The sequence below is a fragment of the Carcharhinus amblyrhynchos genome, chromosome 8 (assembly GCF_965287045.1).
Source record: "Carcharhinus amblyrhynchos chromosome 8, sCarAmb.v2.hapA, whole genome shotgun sequence".
NCBI classification, from domain to species: domain Eukaryota; kingdom Metazoa; phylum Chordata; class Chondrichthyes; order Carcharhiniformes; family Carcharhinidae; genus Carcharhinus; species Carcharhinus amblyrhynchos.
The window spans coordinates 27206246-27229649 of record NC_137331.1 but is presented as its reverse complement, the minus strand read 5'-3'; the positions used below and the strand labels follow the sequence as shown (position 1 = coordinate 27229649).

The following is a 23404-nucleotide window of genomic DNA, read 5'->3' as shown; positions in this document are numbered from 1 at the left end:
AGACTCAATGGGCCAGATGGCCTCCTTCTGCACTGTAGGGATTCAATTATTCTATGATTTGCTTAATAGAAGTAATTTGACTGCCTGATTGTGCAGCATTTTCCATAGATACCATTTTGGTCTCATTTGACTCTTACAGCTCATATGAACCATTGAACCAAACAGTGCAGAAAGAGGCTATCTGGCCCATCAAGTCTGCACTGATTCTGTGAAATAACATCCCACCCAGATCCTCTCCCTTTGCCCGCTCCCTATCCCCGTAACCCCACACATTTACCATGGCTAATCCACCTAGATGTTAAGGGGCAATTTAGCATGGCCAATCAACCTAACTCTCACATCTTTGGACTGTGGGAGGAAACCATAGCACCCGGAGGAAACCCATGCAGACATGGGGAGAACGTGCAAACTCCACATAGACAGTCACTCAAGTCTGGAATCAAACTTGGGTTCCCTGGCGCTGTGAGGCAGCAGTGCTAACCACTGTGCCACCATGCCGTCATGCAAACAATCTTTTGATGATCTGTAAGCTTGGTGTATTTTCAAAGAAAAGGTTCCATTTCCTGTCAGAGTTAAATTAGTCCTTCCTGAAGTCATTTATGAACAGATAGAAGCCATTTGGCCCTTCTGAGCCAGTATAATAGCTGAGGTGTTACAAGACGTTGCCTTGCCCCTGGGTGAAGAGATGAAACCAGTTAGAATTCCCACTTTTGATCATTATCCAGTGCATGTTTAGCACAATGATGCAACATGTTGTCATAGCAACATGTAGCGCTGCACTTAGGATAAAAGTACAATTCCTAAACAGCAGGCTATTAATCTTGTCTTGCCTTTGGAGGGTTGAGGGAGAGAAGAGCAACCCATTTTATACTTGTATACTCCAAGTAATTAATTACAAGATGGACATCAATAGCTGGAGTAGGGATTCTTAGTCAGGGAAGAGTTCAGGTCACACTGGAAGGAACTTAAACTGGAGAATAAAGAATATCGAAAAGGGAGAAACATGTTTCCTTTTCTCTTCACAAGACCTGAACCATGATATAAGTAACCAGGGTCCTATATTTGGAATCTGCAAAAGAAGTGTTGTGAAAAAAATTCATACAGTAAAGAACCAAATGAGATTCAATCAATGTAAACAAGGTGCAATTGTTGGTACTTCTTAGTCAGAGAATATTGAGAAATATGTATTTCACTGAGGCATGGAACATGCAAAATAATAATCAGCTTGACTTTTACAGTAAGTTGCAAATCCAGATATGTGTTATTGTGCTGCGGATGATAGGCATGGCTAGCTGAGATTTCTAATTTGTATTTCTGGAAACCAGAATCACAGAATTATTACAGCACAGGAGGCCATTCGTCCATCATGTCTGCAGGGTCTCTCCAAATGAGAATTATGATTTAGTGACATTCCCTTGCCTTTTCCCGAAGAACCATAGAATCACTATAGTTCAGAAGGAGACCATTCAGCCCATAGCATCTACACTGATTCTCCGAGGAGCATTTTTCCTAGGACCCTACCTGTCCTATCCCTGTAATCCTGTAGATTTACCATGGCTAATCCACCTAGCCCAAACACCTTTGGACACTAAAGGTGAATTTAGCACGTCTAATCCACCTAATTTACACATCTTTGAACACTAAGGGGGAATTTAGCATGGCCATTCCATCTAACCTACACATCTTTGGAGTGTGGAAGGAAACTGGAGCACCCACAGGAAACCCATGGATTGACAGGGACAATGTGCAAGTTCCACACAATCAACAAAGTCTATAATTGAACTCAAAACCCGGGTCCCCATACTTCTGCACATTGTTTCTATTCAAATAATCATCTAATGCCCTCTTGAATGCCTGGATTAAACCCATCTCTACTACACTTTCAGACAGTGCATTCCAGACTCGAATCACTCACTGACCTCCTTACTCCTCAACACTCTATCTTTTCCCTCACTCTGATTTCAATATGTCATGCACCAAATCAGATTGAAAGACAGACGTTGGGTGACTTGCTGCTGCCAAGTCTTCAGCAGTCTCACTCTTTGAATGGAAAACCAAGAGGCCCACGAGATAGGTGGGGGAAATTTTCCTCAGCTTTGCCATCACTGGGACACATGGTATAGAATCATAGAATCCTATAGTGCAGAAGGAGGCTATTTGGGCCATCGAGTCTGCACTGACCACAATCCCACCCAGGCCCTATCCCCTTAACCCTTTTTATAATTAGTAACTGCAATGGGAGAACTAAACAGTTGTTTTCTTTACTCTGATTTGTCTCAAATGCTAGAGCCAGAGCTCAGATTTTTGCCATGATGGAGAGGTTTTCCATTCTGGCAGCCTGGAAATTCTAAATTCTGCCTCAGAAATCAACACTACCGCCCCCCCCCCCCCCCCGCCCCCCCCCCCCCCCCCCCCTGCAGAGACAGGACTGGAGTTGGGCCAGGTTCACACATGTGCAACCTCCAGAGCCAGCTGGTCACCAGCTGTCTCCACTGAAGTGGGATTTTGGAAGTCCAGGAGTGTGAAACCTGGAGTGTATGGATTAGAACAGGTATGAAGAGGTGTGAGCTTGATGAATTTATTTGGATTGCCAGGGTATCCCTTTGGGTGAGGTAAGGCACCTGTGGGATTGTTAAAAATTAAACATGATTATGCACTTTTTATGCATAAACACATTGGAACCACCCTGCTGTCAAAGTACCATCACACTGTCAAGGAACTGGCAACAAAACGTCCCACTGTTAAGGAACTGTCAAAGCTGTTAAGGATGTGTCCAACGATACGAGGTGAGTTGGCAAGCAGGTTGTAAGGGCAAAGGGTGGTGGGGGCATGGTTTGGTATAGCTGAGGCGTAGGGAAGGTATTGGGAGGGCTGGTGGATTGTTGTTTGTTTTAATCTTTTCTCTTACTTATTTAAATGCACATAAGCAGGCCTTCTGTCCAGCCCACGTCCTCAGCCAGTAGCCTCTAGATTCATCCACCCTGACTTCGATTTCAGTCCACACTTCCCCTGACCAAAAATTATCTGTGAGTGGACATTTTTAAAGGTTGTGTCCACAGAACTGGGAAATCTCCGAGCATTCAACCCAGGGGCAAAAATCATTGGGCCCAGTTTCTTGAACTGAGCTGTGACAGTTTATAACATTACTCCATTTGCAGAAGATTCATCAAAACTAACCATAATCCATCAGACGGAACAGGGTAATGTAAAAATAGTATGCAGCTGCACACAATTCTATGTAACCCATAAACAATAGCAGCTAGCCTCTTATCCTCCATTAATCTATTGCATATAGTTCAGCTGTCTTTTGTGAGTTGTTTTTGGGATATTATACACCTTTGAGAAAGTGGTTTTGGCACTGCTCTCTAAAAATACCGGCACCATTTTAAAAGAACGAGCATTTTCTAAAGATTACGATGTGAAAGAATGTTGACCTATTTAGAATCATTGAGCGATACTGCACAGAAACAGGCCCTTTGACCCAACCAGTCCACGTCAACCATGATGCTCTCCTAGCTGGTTCCAATTGCCTGCATTTGGCCTATATCCCTTTAATCCTTTCCCATCCATGTACTTATCCAAATACGTTTTAGATGTTGCTATTGAAACTGCCTCAACCACTTTCTCAGCAGCTCATTCAATACGCACCACCTTCTGCATGAAGAAGTTGCCCCTCAGGTCCCTTTTAAGTTTTTCCCCACTCACCTTAAACCTGTATTCTCTAGTTTTCAATTTCCCTTCCCTGGGAAAAAGACGATGGCTGAAAACCTACCACCATTGATTCTGGGGCGGGTGAGGTTTCCAGATGGAAATTTCCATTGGCCTCGGGCAGGATTTTACCTCACCTGAGTGAGGCTGTGAAATTTCGCGCTATGTGCATTCATCCTATCAATGCCCTTAATTTTCTATGCCTCAGTAAGGTCACCCCTCATTCTCCTACATTCCAAGGGATAGAGCCTTAGCCTGGCTAACTGCCCCTATAACTCAGGACCACTAGCCCTGGCAACATCCTTGTAAATCTTCTCTGCACTTTACTGGTTTATCAATGTTTTTCCTATAATAGGGTGACCAAAACCACAATACTCCATGTGTGGCCTCATCAGTGACTTATACAACTGTAACATAATGTCTCAAATTCTATGCTCAATGCCCTGACTAATGAAGGCCTTCTTCACCACTTACCTGTGATGCCGAACTATGCACTTGCTTGATTGTCATAACTGGAAATGCTTTCTCAATAACTAACGTAATGTGGTAAGTATAGAAGAAAGGAAAAGGCCTGCGTTTATACAAAAGTTAATCAAATGCTCAGAATATCCTGAAGTGCTTTCTTAAACGTGCTGTCACTATTGTTATGCAGGTAAACATGACATCCAGTTTGTACACAGCAAAAACTTATACACAGCAAATGAGAATGTGCACTGCAGTTAATTTGATTTTTCATAGTATTGATTCAGGGAGCGATGTTGACCAGCACATCAATAGAACTCTGTTTAACTCTGAATGGTATCCTGACATCTTTACCATTCACCTGAACACAGAAACAGAGCCTAGCATAATGCCTTATCCCAAGAAATATTCAGCATTCTTGACAATGCTGCAATTCCTCAGGGTAGCGTTGAAATATGAACTTTGTTTTTTTTGTCCATTTGTGGGACTTGGGCATCACTGGCTGGGTCAACATTTATTGCCCATTCCTAGTTGTCCTTGAATTCAACTGGCTTGCCAGGCCATTTCAGAGGGCAGTTGCGAGTTAACCACTTTGCTGTGGCTTGGGGGTCACATATAGGCCAGAGCGGGTAAGGACAGCAGATTTCATTCCCGAATGGACATTCGTGAACTGATATTCAACAGTAGATTCTTAATTCCAGATTTTTTTTTATTGAGTTCAAATTCCACCACCCTATGGTGGGATTCGAACCCTGATCTCCAGAACATTAGCTGAGTTTCTGGATGAATATTCTAGCGACAACACACTAGGCCATTGCCTCCACCATGTTCTTATATCCTGAAATCAGACATGAAGCCACAGCCTTCATGCTCAGAGATAGTAATGTTACCGACTGAACCAAACTCAAATGAAATAATCAGAAGCAAATTGATAGTTTCCTGATTAAGATGGTACAAGGAAGGTGACTGAAAATGATCCGTTTGGGTACAGGCTTTCTTCAGGATTTGTTCTTATGAAAGGAGAAATGCAGGCATAGCCACGTTTACTGCCCATTCCTCATTGTACTGACAGCTAACTGATTAGTTGGATGAGCTCAGAATGCGTTAAAAGTCACACATAGGTCACATCAGGAAGGAGTGACAAGTTTCTCTCCCTGAAAGGCTGTTGTGAGTCAGTGGACTTTGATGGCAATCTTGCTGCTTTGTAGTTACATAAATCAGCAGACTTATTGAAATCAATGTTATAATTTACAAGTGTGGGATTTAAAGTAACACTGACTGTGTTGCCAATCCATAACCACAAGTACTTTACAAAGGTAAAAGGCAAGACCTGGAGCATTGGATTTAATGCATTCAGGAACATCAAGAAGATAGAATGACACACTTCCATCAGTTGGCACTTCCTCTTACAATCTGCAGATTTTGCTTAAAACTCAAGTTTTAACTCAAATTTATTGTTTCTTGATTTCCCATGTAATCTGTTATAATCCTTTGATTTGATTTGATTTATTATTGTCACATGTATTAGTATACAGTGAAATGTATTGTTTCTTGCACACTACACAAAGCTTAGCATACATAGAGAAGGAAAGGATGGAGTGGAGAATGTAGCGTTACGGTCATAGCTAGGATGTAGAGAAAGATCAACTTAATGTGAGGTAAGTCCATTCAAAAGTCTAATGGCAACCGAGAAGAAGCTGTTTTTGAGTCGGTCGGAACATGTCCTCAGACTTTTGTACCTTTTTCCTGATGGAACAAGGTGAAACAGAGTATGTCCGGGATGTGTGGGGTCATTAATTATGCTGGCTGCTTTTCTGAGTCAGTGGGAAGTGTAGACAGAGTCAATGGATGGGAGGCTGGTTTGTGTGATGGACTAGGTTTCGTTCACGACCCTTTGCAATTTCTTGTGGTCTTGGGCAGAGCAGGAGCCATACCAAGCTGTGATACAACCAGAAAGAATGCTTTCTATGGTGTATCTGTAGAAATTGGTGAGAGTTATAGTGGATGTACCAAATTTCCTTAGTCTTCTGAGAAAGTAGAGTAGATTTAATGAATGAAATGTAACTAAATATACCTAAGAAAATAACCAGAGTTTTTAAAAAAATTTGTAACCTTAGGAGCTTTCTGACCTTCGACATGCCCACAATAAACTAAAGAAGCAGTACCAAGACAAGATGGCAGAACTCACCCATTCCAGCAGAAGAGTTGAACAACATGAAACGGAAGTGAAGAAGTTAAGACTGCGAGTGGAAGAACTGAAGAAGGAACTGGCACAAGCTGAAGATGAGGTATATATTCACACATACATTAAAGATTCAAAGTCATGGTATTGTTGTGTTACTAATTACACAAAGTTAACTTATTGAACATCCACCTTAAGTGTATGCAACAATTTCAATTTCAGGATTTTTTTAACCATTTTCAGGATTGCAGGCAAATAATAATAATTAATTTTGTTCTGACTCTTGTGGAAATGGATAACTTTTAAAGAGAGATATGAATTTCCCAGTGAACGATGGGAAGATTCACACGAGTTCACTTTTTAAGACTTTTACTGTAACAAGCAACTAAAAGCAACACAGGGCAAACATTACATAATAGTCCACTAACATATCAAACTAAGGTAATTCCCCATTAACTAATTAACGCAACCAAAAATACTTTAAGACTCATTTGTTCATTATGCGATGCCCTCAGCAAATACACATTCTTGTAAATTAACTCCCAGATTCCTCCAAGCTTTTTGGCAGGATCCCTTCTCCCTGCCACATTAGTGCAAGTCTTCCAGTGTTCTTCATTCTTCTGAGCATCCATGATCTAACGTCCAGAAGCAAGGCTAATTCTGATGACTGCTTGATCTTTGAACAGAGTATTTGTTCAGCATGATATAGGCTAACACAAAACAGTTTTTTCTGTTGCATTGTACAGCAACTGTCTTTGGTCTCCCCTCCTGGTCTCCTGCACCTGAGAGTCCAAAAAGACCAGCTGGCTCTCATTTGGCATAGATTTTTGTCAAGTTATGGCGACTTCTCCAAAATAGTGCTGGGACCCCGGATTCAGATATCTTGACATACTTTCCACCAGATTCTATTTTTGCTGAGAGGGAAACAAGAATGGGATGGGACTCGCACTGAGGAAAACCCATTTCAACACATTGCCAAGTTGAACATCCCATTTTCCTTGGAGCAACAGCCTTTTCCTGCAGTATGTGAGTGCTAGTTTTACATAAATGCTCATAAAATGCAGATAGGGTCTGTAGAGCTATCAAGTTATTTAAATGGCCAACCATTTGACTTCTTAAAACAAAATAGGCTGGCCATTTCTCTGAGTTGAAAAAAGTAGTGCTTGCAGTTTCAATAGGACGTCTCTTGACATAACCCTAGGTGGCATTATAGCATTTTGACTGCCTGATTGTTTCCACAACCTGCCATAATCACAGTGAAGCGTGGATGGCTGTATGTTCATGATTTTATTGACAACTCCATGATGCTATTGTAGGATTAGCTGTCTTTGACAAGGGGTTGTGAACGCAACTCTTTGTCCTTATGAAGGATCAAGCACCCGAACCAATGTAAAATGCTTTTATTGTACTCTTTTTTTTTTATTTCATCTCAGTGTGGCTCCTGAGGTGTGCCCAAGGTGGATACGAAGTGAGTTGATATTAGAGGGTGTAAGGATAAAAGGCAGTGGGTGGGACTTGGCACCAAGTTGGCATAGGGTCTATAAGGAGCCATGGGAGTGGATAAAAGGATATAGAGAATGATCTGGCCTCACTCCACCACCCCCACCCAGAGGTACACCTGAACTGCCTCCCTCCCCCCTCCCCCCAGCCAGATAACGACTGGCCCTTCATCCCCCCCCCCAACCAGACAATGATTGGCCCTCCTCCCCCACAACCAGACAACAATCTTCCCTCCTCCCCACCCACCAAACCAGACAACAATCTGCCCTCCCTCCTTGCTTCCCACCAGAGAATGATCTGACCCACCTCTCTCCTTCCCCTGCCACTGATCTGAGTCAGAGAGCCATTGGAAGCTCTGAACTCACTTCTTCAGCAACTGGAGTGCCCAATTCAGAATTTTATTCAGCAGGTTCATTTTGGCGCGATTCCGGATTGGTGAGTGCAATGGTAAAGAGGGAAATGCTGATAAAGTTTGGCGGGAGGGGTGCAGTTCATTAATTCAATTGAAATACTTGCAAATGCATTTAAATCGTCGTTGCATCTGTTTCGGGTGCGAATCAGATCGTGGCCATTCCCAGGTCTCGGTAAAGTGGCCATCTGCGCGGACACAGACGTGGATCGTGTTAATGGCCTCGAAAACAGGCATGACAGAATGGTAAAATCGGGCCCATTGTGTTCATCCCGAATCCTACACCTTGCCAACCACTTGCCCCATCTGAACTTTAATACTGATTAATATTTACGTGACTGAATGCTCTCTTCTATACTATTTCTGGAAGTACTAATTATTAGTCACAAAATTCAACACTAAAAATAGTCTTGTGGCACATATATGATTTTGTATTCACTTCCAATTTAATGAGCTACATTTGCCAAGACCATTGAAGGCAGGTTGGGAGGCTAGAGGCTGGCAAGATGGCAGGGGAAGACATTGGTGAGACTGATGTTTTTCAACTGCCACGGCATCGTGACAATGGTGGGAACCTTAGCCACACAACTGCCTATTGGAAAGGCAATTTAAACAATTTGTGGGTTAATCAAGGGCAGACTCCCAATGTTTTTCTGTGGGTGTGTGGGGAAACCCTCCAGACTGGGAGGCTCCATGGCTCATGAAGAGACTGCCCTGGCAGCAATGGCTGTCCCTACGCCTTCCTGGCCCCAGCCATCCCACACACACTCACAAATCTTCAAGGGAACCTCAGCATTGAGGTGCCCACATCTTCAAGTTGCAAGCTCAGCAGGGGCCAGTGTCAGCTGTGACGCTGCAGACCTTGCTGAGCTGAGGGCCCTCAGACTGGGCCAGCAGCTTTTGGGGATGGCTTCTTCAACTGGGCCCTGCCACCCACTAAAGGGAATCACTTCCTGATTTCAACCCTGGTGCTTTCATTAAAAAATTCAGCCCTGTAATTTATTCCTGTACCACGTGCATTTCTTGATATCGTTTTTTTCCTTGCTCCACACTGAAGGTTGTTAAGTCCTTGCTAGGATACAGTTGAAAGGCACTGGTTGTCCTCTACTTGACTAAGTGGCCATTTCATACGTGTGAATGTTGGTAGGATGTTTTAGCGTGGGAGGCATTACCATTGAGCAGAGTCAGTGATGTCTTCACTGGATATCCATACATGCAAATTTCCAGCAGGAGTCACTGGATGTTCAATAGGGATGCGGAAACGGGTAATTTTCCTTTCTCTAACCTAAATTTGCTGTGACCAATTATGGTATTGCAATGATCACACAGTTACAGATGATCTGGCTCAGTACAGGCCAGGGAGGCTTCATTAACAGATTTGAATCTCAATATGTAATCAATTTAGCTGGTAGTCAAGAAGGAACTGGAAAGAAAACTGATAATGAGGGTTCGCTGTTCAGTTATATCCTAGCCTCTACACGTTTTCAAGTAGTCTTAATCATCTCCTCATTCCCCAAAAATATCAAGGCCTTATATATAAAATGAGGAAAATAAATGAAATATAACAAGAAGAAGTAAAGAATTGATTCAGTTTGAAGCCAGATGCAGGCCATACCAGCCTTAAGCCTCATTAGTAATGCACGCCATCTTTGACAAATCCTCTGATTAACTCTGATGTGACCCATTAATTCAATATATTTTCCGAACTTTCACTACCTAACTTTCGTACAGTAACAGTTCAAATTGAAATGTTCGAAGGAGCCAAATATAATTGGAAATTTGAATTGTACTTACTCAGACATACATCACCTTCTTCACATTGATTTCCTTGTAGTTGACACAACCCTACTGAGCTCCACATCCTGAAGGTGTTTGCTTTTCAAAAGGCCAGCACCACAAAACTTACCCTTCCATCTGCACTGCCTGACATTTTTAACTGCAAGATAATGATGCCTTTGAAAGAGTGTCATCCCCATACTCTTGTAATACAGGCTTTTAAACATTGCTTTAAAAGTGAGATTGTTGTTTTGAAAGCCTAAAGTTGAGCTAAGAAAAGGTAATAGTCATGGTTCCCTGTAAGTTGTGCTTTCATGTGCCTGTGCGGTAACCCAATAATTACCCACCCGGACTGAACACCAGTTGTCCCCTTTAAGATACCATACTTGTGCACAATTAAGGTAAGGGTAAAACACATTCAAATGAAAAGACTGTGCACAATGACAAATCTAGAGCAACATTGACAATGGTCCTTATTTTAACTTGGAGCATCAAGGCAACATGTATGGACTAAGGCAAGTGACAAAGGGTCTTTATCTCCCAGATGTTGTTTGAAGGATTGAAATTGATTTTGATTTGATTTATTATTGTCATATGGATTAGTACACAGTGAAAAGTATTGTTTCTTGTGCGCTATATAGACAAAGCATTCCGTTCATAGAGAAGGAAATGAGAGAGTGCAGAGTGTAGTGTTACAGTCATAGCCTAGGGGGTAGAGCAAGATCAACTTAATGCGACGTAGGTCCATTCAAAAGTCTCATGGCAGCAGGAAAATCTGTTCTTGAGTCGGTTGGTATGTGACATCCCTTCTAGTAGTGACAGGATTCTGGACCTCACAAGGCTGCTGCTGAGGATTTGAGGGATCAGTGCCAGGAATAAGGAGTGTGTTCAGTAAAAGGCCAATGGCAGCTGGGGGAGAAGAGCCCAGGTCAGTAGGGCCCAAAGTTACCTTGTGGGACTTTGTGGTCCATAATGAAGCATTCAAAAAAAGAAAGAAAAAATAAACTTACATTGATCTCTTCTGGCCACAATGAGGCCTCCACCAGGTTAGGCACTTAGTATCATTGCCCCATGTTCAACTGTTAAGATTGCTTCAGGATCCGGACCATGCCAACAGTCCTTAACTTTTACAATGTATGAGGTGCCCACCAGAGCAGCTCCCAAGTTATGGTTAACATAATGGTAATAATACCAACGGCCAAGAGCAACTTCAACCACACAAATTTCCAGAAGGCATTTAATGAAGTTCCCCATAAGAGGCTGTTAGTTAAAATTAAAGCTGAAAACAAATTATTGATCTGTTTAGGAGATTGGCTAGCTAGTGAGAGAGAGAGTGAGTAGGGATAATGAGTATACTTTAATTGGAAGGAAACAACCAGTGTCCCTCTTGTACTGGGGCTCACTATTTACTCTATGTATTAATGGCTTAGATAGCACAATAGAAAGCCATACGTTCAAGCTGACACAAAGATTGATGGCTTAGTAAGAAGTGTAGACAGGGGCATGAAATTATAAAGACATTGATAGATTAAGTGAGTGGGCAAAACTGTGGCAGATGAATTTCAGTGCAGGTAAATGTGAGGCTATTCATTTTGGGCCAGATAAAGATAGGACTTTTTCCTTAAATGATGAAAAGCTCAGAACAGTGGCGGTCCAAAGAGATTTATGTAGTCAGGAGCAGAAAAAAATTGAAAAGATAAATGGGATGTTAACCTTTATAAGTAGAGCGTTAGAATATTAAGGGGAGGACAGTTGCGTACAAAATCCTGGTGAGACATCATCAGGATTACTGTGTACATTTCTGGATTCTGCACCTTTACAAAGATGCATTGTCCTTGGAATTCATATAGTACAGATTCACTAGGATGCTCAGGCTGTGATTATGAGAAAGGTTTGCATAAACTTTTATAATCCAGGATAACACTGGATAAGGGGTAATTTGATTATGGAGAATTCAGCTCAATTTGAGGAAGCTGTGCCCTCCTTTCATATACAATAACTGGTGATATAAGCTTATGTATATTTCCCATTATCCTGCCTGAAGTGTGTAATGCCATGAGAGTTTGATTTGTTTTATGGAGAATTTACTCTGATGCAGATCCAAAAGATCTGTTAGAATGTGTTCTTGTTTAGAAAATAGCTTAAAACTTTTTTTTGGTTAAAGTAGAGGTCACTATCTGGTAATCTGTTACATCAGACAACTTTTATATGTTTTTGACTTGCCACCTGACAGGTTAGAGGCTGAATTACAACATTTAAATAAACAACGTGGATTGGATTTTTGCTCTTGATTCAGATGTGCAGCATCTGGAAATTTTCTGATTCCGCTAACCTGATTCAGGAGAAACTGCCCTGAAGCGCCGGATTTTCACTCTGGGATGGATGGGTGTGTGTTGAAGCCTGCCACCACCAAAAACAGTTTCTCATGCCCAATCTATGCTACCTTAAGCTTCACCACTCCATCTCCCCTGTGGCCTCTCATATACTCCATGCCAACCTATGCCTCTTCACTGATTCCTATGGCCTCTTATAGTCCCTATGACAACTTAATGCCAACCCCATGCCATCAACCACTGTCCCTATGCCCTCTGTGTTAGCTCATCCAAATCCACCAAGGCAGACATAAACACCCCTGCTAAGACAATATAAAATAAAGGTTTAAGTATCTATTATAGACTTTGCCATATTTATAAACAGAATAATCTCATTGATAAAAGCCCATTCATGTTGTGGTCCCTTATAAACACAAACAGTTACATTCATAGCCCCACATCAAAGGCAGCTAATTCATGTTTAACCTTTTGGAGCTATCAACCAAACGGTGAATGTAGATGACCTCCCACTGTGATAATGCTAGGTTGTGAAAGCAGTCAAACAGTAATAATACTATAATGACATCTCTCAGGTTAATGTCAACAAATGGTCATTGCACTTACAAATGCTGATTTTTTTTTTCAACTCAAGTTGTAGTTTCTTTTCATAATTTAAAGGGCAGGTGATTTTAATAGCTTGTTTCTGCACACCACAGCCACCTTTTACACATATCCACACATATCCAAACTCAATAGAGTCTGAACTCAGAACTGAGTTTAAGTAGCCCTGCTAAGTTTGAGTTTCCCATTAGGTTGAAACATATCCCATCCCTTTTCCCACAAACCCACAAAATGTGAATGTGACTCCTGGATGCAGGGCACTAACTTGATTTTGGCCATGGCAAGGAGCCCTTCGGTCTCCTCAAATTTGGGCCCGAGTGCCTGCTTAAGGACGTTTTTGAGATATTGTTGTATGGTAGCACCACATTGGTTCATTCTGAGGTTTGTCCAGTAAATCATGACAGGAATAGTTTGTAAGCAGCGACTTTAGTGATATTTTCAGGATTTGATTTGATCTGATTTATTATTGTCACATATATTAACATACAGTGAAAAGTATTGTTTGTGTCTATACAGACAAAACATAACATTTATAGAGAAAAAAATAAGACAGTGCAGAATGTAGTGTTACAGTCATAGCTAGGGTGTAGAGAAAAATCAACTTAATGCAAGGTAAGTCCATTCAAAAGTCTGACAGCAGCAGGGAAGAAGCTGTTCTTGAGTCATTTGGTACTTGATCTTAGACTTTTTTATCTTTTTCCTGAAAGAAGAAGTGGAAGAGAGAATGTTTGGGGTGCGTGGGGTCCTTAATTATGCTGGCTGCTTTTCTGAAGCAGCTGGAAGTGCAGACAGCATCAACGGATGGAAAGATGGTTTGTGTGATAGATTGGGCTGCAATCACAACCTTTTGTAGTCCCTTGTGGTCTTGGGCAGAGCAGGAGCCATACCAAGCTGTGATACAACCAGAAAGAATGCTTTCTATGGTGCATCTGCAAAAGTTGGTGAGAGTCGTACTGACATGTCAAATTTCCTTGGTCTTCTGAGAAAGTAGAGGTGTTGGTGGGCTTTCTTAACTATAGTGTCAGCATGGGGGGACCAGGACAGGTTGTTTGTGATCTGGGCACCTAAAAACGTGAAGCTCTCAACAATTTCTACTTCGTCCCCATTGATATAGACGGGGTCAAGTTCTCCTTTACACTTCCTGAAGTCAATGACAATCTCCTTCATTTTGTTGACATTGAAGGAGAGATTGTTGTTGCCACACCAGTTCACCAGATTCTCTATCTCATTCCTGCACTCTGTTTCATCATTGTTTGACATCCGACTCACTACAGTGGTGTCAAAAACAAACTTGAAAATTGAACTGGTGGGGAATTTGGCCACACAGTCATAGATGTATAAGGAGTACAGTAGGGGGCTGAAAACATAGGCTTCTGAGGCACCGGTGTTGAGGATGATGGTGGAGGAGGTGTTGTTGGAGGCGTTATTGCCTATCCTTACTGAGTGATGGCCACCTCCATTCAATCCTGGTGGGTTTCTTGCAGTAATTTTATGGCTCTTTTACTAATTGCTATTGATAACTACTGGAGAGTGTGTTTCAGTGGATGTTTCAATCTCTGTGGTGATGAGCTTCAGCAGAATTGTGAAAGGTTAGCTGCTTGGCATGTCTTAGGGCTGAAACATGGGAAGAAGCAGCAAGGAAGCCAACGCAGACCAGGAGAGGGTGACGGGAGAATGTAGGAAACGGTACGTGATGTGTATCATGATGAACCATCTGAGTCTGGTGGTGGAGCTGTGTTTCTGGAGACTCCATTTTATCACCTGCTCGAGAATCAACTGCAGCCCACCACTCGGAGAGACACAGCATTGTGTCTGTTGGTGTTAACATCATTGTTGCTGTCAGTTCTTATGCTTCTGCGTCATGCCAGATGGCAACAGGTGACATAAGCAACATTTGCCGCATGTGGCATGTCTTTATTAGGGAGTAAAATGGCATCAGCTTCTCCATAGAGGCTGTCAAGCAAGAGAAATGATATTGAACGGCCTGAATTACTGGACATCTTCCATAGAATCATAGAATCCATACAATGCAGAAGGAGGCCATTTGGCCCATTGAACCTGCACTGACAACAATCTCACCCAGACCCTATCCCCATAACTCCACATATTTACTTGACTAATTCCCCTGACACTAAGGAACAATTGAACATAATCAGTCAACCTAACCTGCACATTGTTAGGACTGTGGGAGGAAACCGGAGCGCCCAGAAGAAAGTCAAACAGATATGGAGAGAGCATTCAAACTCCACAAGGACAGTCACCCAAGGCCAGAATTGAACCTGGGTCACTGGCACTATGAGACAGCAGTGATTGCTACTGTGCCGCCCCTAATGAACAGGCTTTTGCATTTCACCAGTATCCACTGTGAAACCTCTAATAGAAGTACCACAAATATTTACTGAGATCAAGTAATATCCTTGTTTGGAATTCTCCCAAAACAAAACTAAATGCTGGGTCCACTGTTATTTAACATTTATATTAATGATTTGGATGAGAATATAGGAGGCATGGTTGGTAAGTTTGCAGACGACATCAAGATTGGTGTTATAGTGGATAGTGAAGAAAGTTATCTCTGATTGCAATGGGATCTTGATCAATTGGGCCAGTGGGCTGATGAATGGCAAATGGAGTTTAATTTAGACAAATGTGAGGTGATGCATTTTGATAGATTGAACCAGGGCAGGACTTACTCAGTTAATGGGAGGGCACTGGGGAGAGTTACAGAACAAAGAGATCTAGGAGTACATGTCGATAGCTCCTTGAAAGTGGAGTCACAGGTGGACAGAGTGGTGAAGAAGGCATTCGGCATGCTTGGTTTCATCGGTCAGGACATTGAATATAGGAGCTGGGACGTCTTGTTGAAGTTGTACAAGACATTGGTAAGGCCACACTTGGAATACAGTTCTGGTCACTCTATTATAGAAAGGATATTATTAAACTAGGAAGAGTGTAGAAAAGATTTACTAGGATGCTACATGGGACTTGATGGATTGAGTCGTAAGGAGAGGCTGGATAGACTGGGACTTTTTTATCTGGAGCGTAGGAGGCTGCAGGGTGATCTTATGGAGGTCTATAAAATAATGAGGGGCAAAGATCATCAGTCAATCTGTGAACCGTCAATATCTTTTCCCAAAGCTAAAGGAGTATAGAAGTATTTTAAGGTGAGAGGAGAAAGGTACAAAAGAGTCCACAGGAGCAATTTTTTCACATAGACATTGGTGAATGTCTGGAACAAGCTGCCAGAGATAGTAGTAGAGGCAGGTACAATTTTGTCTTTTAAAAAGCATTTAGACAGTTACATGGGTAAGATAGGTGTAGAGGGATATGAGCCAAATGCAGGCAATTGGGATTAGCTTACGTGCTTTAAAAAAAGGGCAGCATGGACAATTTGGGACAAAGGGTCTGTTTCCATGCTTAAATCTCTATGACTCTGTCAGTGCCCAAGAGGTGGGAAAAGAAAAGAATTTTGCACCCACTTTTTGGGCGTACTTACCCGAATGATTTTCCAACACTCTGCGCAATGCAATGTGTCTCAGACTAATTCATACTGAAAATTGTTTGGGTGGGACCACATCTCTCCCGAGAGGCCAGCAGCATAGTGTTGAGTGGGCAATTGCGCATGTGCTGATCCATCAGTGCGGAGATCGGCGCATGTGCACTGGCTTCCATGTTGCCGGCCTCTTGATCACTGGCCTTCCTGACCACCATCCCAGTTGGTCGCCTACCAGGGACTCCCACCGCCCCCCCCCCCCGACCCCTGGGCTAGCCCCAATCTCCCCCCTTCCTCCACAGCCCATAGTGGCCAATCCTGCCACCAACCACCCCCCCCCCCCCCCCCAACCATGGCCAGTCTTGCTCCTGTTACCTCCTGATGACCAGGCCCAAACCGCCCTCCAATGGCCAGTCCTGATCACCCTCCTTCCTCCCTCTCCCACTGATCCCACAGTTAAATGTCTAACTGAAGCTGTCCCACTCTCACCCCTTTTGCTGTGTCTGTTCAGCCTTCCCCTGCTGATTGCATTTTATAGGTATTCCAGATACCCTGATCAGTACCAGATGCCCCTCATAAAACAATATCAGCATCTCCTAGTCCCAGCATTTCATGCCAGTATTCTACTGCCACCCCATTGAACATACTTCTTTGGCAATGCCTTAATAAAAATGATTTTAATTTGGCTTTGCTAATTATAGGAAGACTCGAGTGACCGTTGGAGCCGTAGTGTCTACATGCTGTATTGTTGCTGCAGCAACACGATTGTTTCTAATAGCTAGAATGTTGGTTTTAATCTGAACCAATGCTGTTGTGTTGTTTTTTTCCCCTGGGATTTTGCAGAGTGAGGCTCCATTGGGATGATAGGAAGATGTGCACATGTGATGGGGAAAGCTGGGTTTTTCACAGAATGTATTCAAGTTTAGATGCTGCCAGTGGAGTTGAGGGAAAGCAGAGTCTCTCCACCCCTTTCTGAAGTTAGAAACTGAAATCTGGCAGAGATTGTATTTGCTTCTCTGAGGTTTTGCTACTTTGGGGATATGTCCTTCTCTGAAAATTGTTGCTTGGATTACTATCCAGATGTATTTATAAAGCTGAAAATCCAGCATCATGCGAGCACACTTATTTTTGTGCTCATTCTGAATAAGGATGTATGTCTATGGGGTATCACTTTAAGTTGGAACAACAGAGATAGCTAGCTGTTAAGAAATATATTGTACCATGTTTAAGTCTTGTAATTGGTAAAATTTATGCTAATTCTCTTTGTTATATTTTAACTGTGTTCTTAAATAAACTTGATAAAAGCTTCCTAGTAGGTCACTTGAATCATACCTGGAGTGAAAACGCTTATGCTCACCAATACCAAAATCAAATGTAAAACTTAGAGTCTAGGCTAACTTCACAAAACCACCTCGGGTCTGGGCCTTAAGATAGATCAATAGTCTAGAATTTCCCAATCAATCAGCGTCATGGGAGCACCAGGCCTGCAAGGATTATACTGCATAGAGGGAGGAGGGCCATCATCAGTACATTAGGATAAAGAGGTTAGTAGTAAGTAAAAGCAGAGAAATACAAAGCAAAAATCAATCATAATAATGTCAAAGATCATTTAATCTCAAATACCCATGTACACTACTACAACAAAACACAACTTGGGAGTGTATTATTAAGTAATTGCTTAGAGACTAATGCTATCAGCCAAAACCTCCTCCCAACTAAGTTTTTTAAAAAACGTTGTCATCAAAGCAGGTTTAGAAAGTACAGGGTGATATTGCAGAGACGACTAAGTAAATAACCCCTGCAGTGCAATTAGCGCAAATTGAAACTAATAAGAATATGTTTATCCCCCTTCACTAACATTAATGAAAATTATGTAATTAAAACATGTTCCTTGTTTTTTCTGCACACTGAGTGAAGATTAATATACCATGTTATGCATTTTTATCTCCGGATACCTAGGACGTATAATATTGCTGAACATAAAGGCATAAAAATAAGAAACAGAAGGAGGCCATTCGACCTTTTAAGCCTGCTTCACCATTCATTTTGATCATGGCTGATCATCAAATTCAGCATCCTGATCCCCCTTTCCCTCCCATATCCCTTGATCCCATTAGCTCCAAGAGCTATATCTAATTTCTTGTTGAAATCAGACAACGTTTTGGCCTCACTTTCTGTGGAAGTGAATTCCACACATCCACTACCCTCTAGGTGAAGGAATTTGTTGCTGAAATTTTTTATCTTGCACTCATCAGAATGCCAAATTTCGAACAATAATTTATACTGCAGCAGAAAAAGCATGTGATTGATTGCAAATCAACTCTGACTGGCTGAAGTGTAGTCATGGAGAAAGCAATGGGGAACTCTAGACTTCGCCAGCTCCTGGGCAATTCAAATGAAGCATACAGCTTGAACATATTCCTTTTGTTTCCAGATGACAGGTTCCCTCCATGTGAATGTAAGTCCCTTCCAACTCCTTGTATTTGTCCTGATCAGTGCAAGTTGGATAGCTTCGACAAGATGTGTCCCTTTTTCAGTGATATTCAGTTCCCAAGAGAATCAAGCAATATTTTTCAAAGAGAATTGGTCAGGTGACCCATCTAGGCAGATGACCTGCTTCTTGGCTTTTGCTGATCTTTATAAGGGAGACAATAATCTTTAACTGATACTTTATAACCCCTACTGCTGTCAGCCCTGGGGAGAAATATGTTTTATTTACTCGATTGCTTTCCCAAGATTCTGATGTGGGTAGAAGAAATAGCATCTAAATCAATACTTAAGATCAATACTATTTATCTGGAAGAAAAGTACATGTCTCCCACTTGCCCTTCCTCCAAAGGGTGATGGACCATTATGTAGTTGAATAGCTATTCAGACATTGGTTTTCAACAAGAATTGATCCAGAAAGAACTTGGCCCAAACATGCGCTGTGCAGAACCCTAATTTCAAAAAATCTTCAGCCTGTTCATTTGCTTGCTGGATCTTTTTTTCGTGACACATTGGTTTTATTGAGTGGTTAAGTCACATCCATCACTGTTAGACCTGATGGCACTGTGCTTATTCAGCAGTGGAGAACAATATATTGATGTGTTTTACTGGCACCGTAGTGAGGATCCTCACACTTCTCTGACAGCTTGTGCTTGTTAGATTTAGATGCCAGCCTAACTCTAACCTAGACAGTAAATAGGTTGCCTCTCCTCTATTTGCATAATGTAAGTATTATTATTTTAGGTTGCTGGTTTTTTTTGATAGATCCCTAAAGGTAATACATGCCAAATAAAAATCTGTGCTGCACTTTGTTTTTTTTTTAGTTTCAGACTCCATCCGTAATAACAGCCAAAAACACATAGCAAATATTAAATACTATTTGTTGAGCTGCTATGTTGCTTGGGGATTAATGACCACTCATGCTTGCTATAAATCAGTGCGCTACTCTCCACTGATCACTCTTAGAATCATAGAACTTCTACAACACCGAAGGAGGCCGCTCAGCCCATTGAGACTGCATCTTACCCAGGTCCACCCATGACCCCACGCATATATCATGGCTGATCCATCTTTGGACACAAAAGGGCAAGTTAGCATGGCCAATCCACCGTCTTTGGAGTGTGGAGGAAACCGGAACAACCCCGCACAGACATGGGGAGAATGTGCAAACTCCACACAGATAGTGACCCAAGACTGGAATTGAACTTGGATCTCTGCCATTGTTAGGCAGCAGTGCTAACCACTGTGCCATTGTGGTTAGTGCTGCTTCTAACCGCAGTGACACTGCCGCTAACCACAGTGGCTCACAGTGGATTATGAACAGGCCAGAATTGACATTGAACGAGATGATGATACAGCCTTCAATTACAACATCTGAAATACTATAGGGGTATGGACCTGGGATTTCCGTTCACTACTGATTCACCAACGCTCAGTGAAACCAGCACCAGAGATTTGGGGAATTGTAAATTATGCTCAGGGTAAATTGAGTTTCCGTATACTTTTGTCCGAATCTGAAAAACATCTGCAGGGATTTCCCAGTCTTGTCCATCCTGCCACCACTGCCAGTGAGGATGGAGAACTTGCCACTTATCCAAATCTCCGTTCACAGCAGCTGTCGGGAGAATCCTGACCACGGCTGAGGTTGGAGAATCCAGCCCCTCGTACCAGAACCAAGCTTTGCTCATGAAGCTGGCCATGCCTCCAGCTCAAACTAGCTGTGGATATTTCTACCAAGTGAGTGTATTTAAGGGACTTGGAGCATTAAACTCTTTTGAGGTGAGACAGAAAGACATTAGGCAACTTTTAAAAGCTTTTGAATATACATTTTTTGTAATTGCTAACAATCTGACAACTACCATAACTAGTAGATGATTCTGCCTAGTTGTTTTAAAATGATTTTCAGCTACTTAACATGGTGTTACTCCATGGGTGGCACAGTGGTTAGCACTGCTGCCTCATAATGTCAGGGACCCGGGTTCGAATCCTGGCTTGGGTCACTGCCTGTGCAGAGTTTGCACATTTTCCCTGTGTCTGCGTGGGTTTCCTTCAGGTCCTCCGGTTTCCTCCCACACTCCAAAGATGTGCAGGTTAGGTGGATTGGCCGTGCTAAATTACCACATAGTGTCAGGGGGACTAGCTGGGGTAAATGTATAGGAATAGGGCCTGGTAAGATTGTGGTCAGTGCAGACTCAATGGGCCGAGTGGTCTCCTTCTACAAGGTAGGATTCTATTAAAACACTTACTGGGGGGATTTTCCCAGTCATTCACGTTGGCGGGATTTTCTGGTCCTGCTGCAGCGGATGGAGATTTGACAGAATGCCAAATTTCCCATCCTCACTTGCAGCGGTGGGGCGTAAACGACCGGTAAGATCACACCCATTATTTATGATTAAGTCATTTTCAGCTGTATTAATTGAACAGCGCCATGTTACAAATATATGTATAAAGGAATCATTTTAAAGCAAAAAATATTTTTTAAAATTGCATTCCAGAATGTTGCCTGATTGCACAGCAGGCTTTACATGCCTGGAGAGCACATGAATTTGAGCAGAAACTCATGAGAAAGGAATGCTTGTGAAAACAGTTGTGTTCTTCTGTTTATTGCAAATGTGCCGATCATACGACAAAGACTGGCAAAATAATAATGCGGGCTCTTTATTTGAAGATAAGACTGTTTACAGATAATGGTGACTGAGACACATCAGACTTGTACGGAAGCTGCTTTGTTCCGTCCGCAGAGACATGGGATTAGACATCACATGCTGTCTTGTAGTCGATTGTGATTGACAGCAGTTTAAGATGTGTTCCCTTAAAAGGCACACAACAAAAATCATGTCAGAATTAATGCCATTTTGGCCACAATTAACACCTGGTTTGCTAATTGCACCCAAAACTCTAACCTTCCCCCTCCCAATCTTTAATTTCCTTCTGCCAATCTTTTCCCCAATTCAACCTTTCCACCCTGAAGCTATTCACTTCTGTTACATTCTGGTTTCATGGAGAGAGGTTCTGCGAAAGCATACAGCCAGACTTTGTGATTGAGGCTTAGGTAGTGAATATATTCAGGCTCTTCATCTGTGGATTCATGAAAAACAAAGTCAGCCCATGCCTGTGCATTGTCCCAAAGACAGGGTTGATGATTGGGACTCCACTAGCTGCCCTGGCCAAAGTCAGTTGAGCAGAGTAGACTGAGGATTGAACTCTGAGCCTTCTGCTTTGTATGCTTCAGTGTTCACTGAACGAACAATCAAGGAATCACTTGAGATATTTTCTGATGCCACGTGGGGGCACTTAACCCTTACACATCCTTGATCAGAAATCCCCTATACTCCAGCCTCATATGGCATAGTGGTTAGCGTTGTTGCCTCACAGCGCCAAGGAACCAAGTTCAATACCAGCCTCACGTCACTGTTTGTACATTCTCCCCGTGTCTGCGTAGGGTTCCTTCAGATGCTCCAGCTTCCTCCCACATTCCAAAGATCATAAAATCCCAACAGTGCAGAAGGAGACCATTCAGCCCATCAAGCCTGCAACAACAATCCCACCCAGGCCCTGACCCATAACCCACATATTTACCCTGCTAATCCTCCTGACACTAAGGGGTAATTTAGCACAGCCAATCAGTCTAACCCGCACAGTGGCACAATGGTTAGCACTACTGCCTCACAGCGCCAGGGAGCAGGGTTCGATTCCTAGTTTGGGCCACTGTCTGTGCGGAGTCTGCACCTTCTCCTGTATCTGCATGGGTTTCCTCTGGGTGCTCTGGTTTCCTCCCACAGTCCAAAAAACACATTGATTAGGTGCGTTGGCCATGTTACATTCTCCCTCAGTGTACCTGAACAGGTGCCAGAGTGTGGCAACTCGGGGATTTTCTCAGTAGCTTCATTGTAGTGTTAATGTAAGCCTACTTGTGACACTAATAATTAAAACTTTAATCTTTGGAGTGTACGGGTTAGGTTGATTGGCTGTGCCAGATTGCTCCTTGGTGTGTTTGGGATTAGCAGGGTAAATATGTGAGGTTACAGGGTTAGTTTTGACAAAGGGTCATCTGGACTCAAAATGTCAGCCCTTGTTTCTCCTTATAAATGCTGCCAGACCTGCTGAGTTTTTCCAGCATTTCCTATTGTGGTTACAGGGATCGGGTTTGGGTGGGATTGTTGTTGGTGCAGGCTCGATGGGCTGAATGGCTTCTTTCTGCACTGTAGGATTTCTATGATTCTTATAAGATGAAAGAGGAACAGGTCTAGCACCTGTGAATAACTTGAGAAGGAGCTGCCAATCCAGGGAGAAGTTTTATTTATCAATCATTTGAAAATTAAGTTCCTAAAAATTAAATATTCTCACTAAATATAAAGTAGCATCACCATGGGAATATTACAATCTTGAGTTTAAAGCATATATTCCCGTGTATTACATGACACTGATCATTGAGAGTATTGTCTGAGGTTGGGCTT

The 23404-nt window shown here is 42.4% G+C and overlaps 1 protein-coding gene across 3 annotated transcripts in view; it reads left to right on the top strand.

The window, feature by feature from the left end:
• LOC145346474 (coiled-coil domain-containing protein 102A-like) overlaps positions 1-23404 on the top strand; it is a 462196-nt gene that overhangs the window by 250005 nt on the left and 188787 nt on the right. For all 3 annotated transcript variants that reach the window (XM_080193782.1, XM_080193783.1, XM_080193784.1), the window contains exon 7: positions 6288-6458. In XM_080193782.1, coding sequence (XP_080049908.1) covers positions 6288-6458 — 171 coding nt within the window. The remainder of the gene's footprint in view (positions 1-6287; positions 6459-23404) is intronic.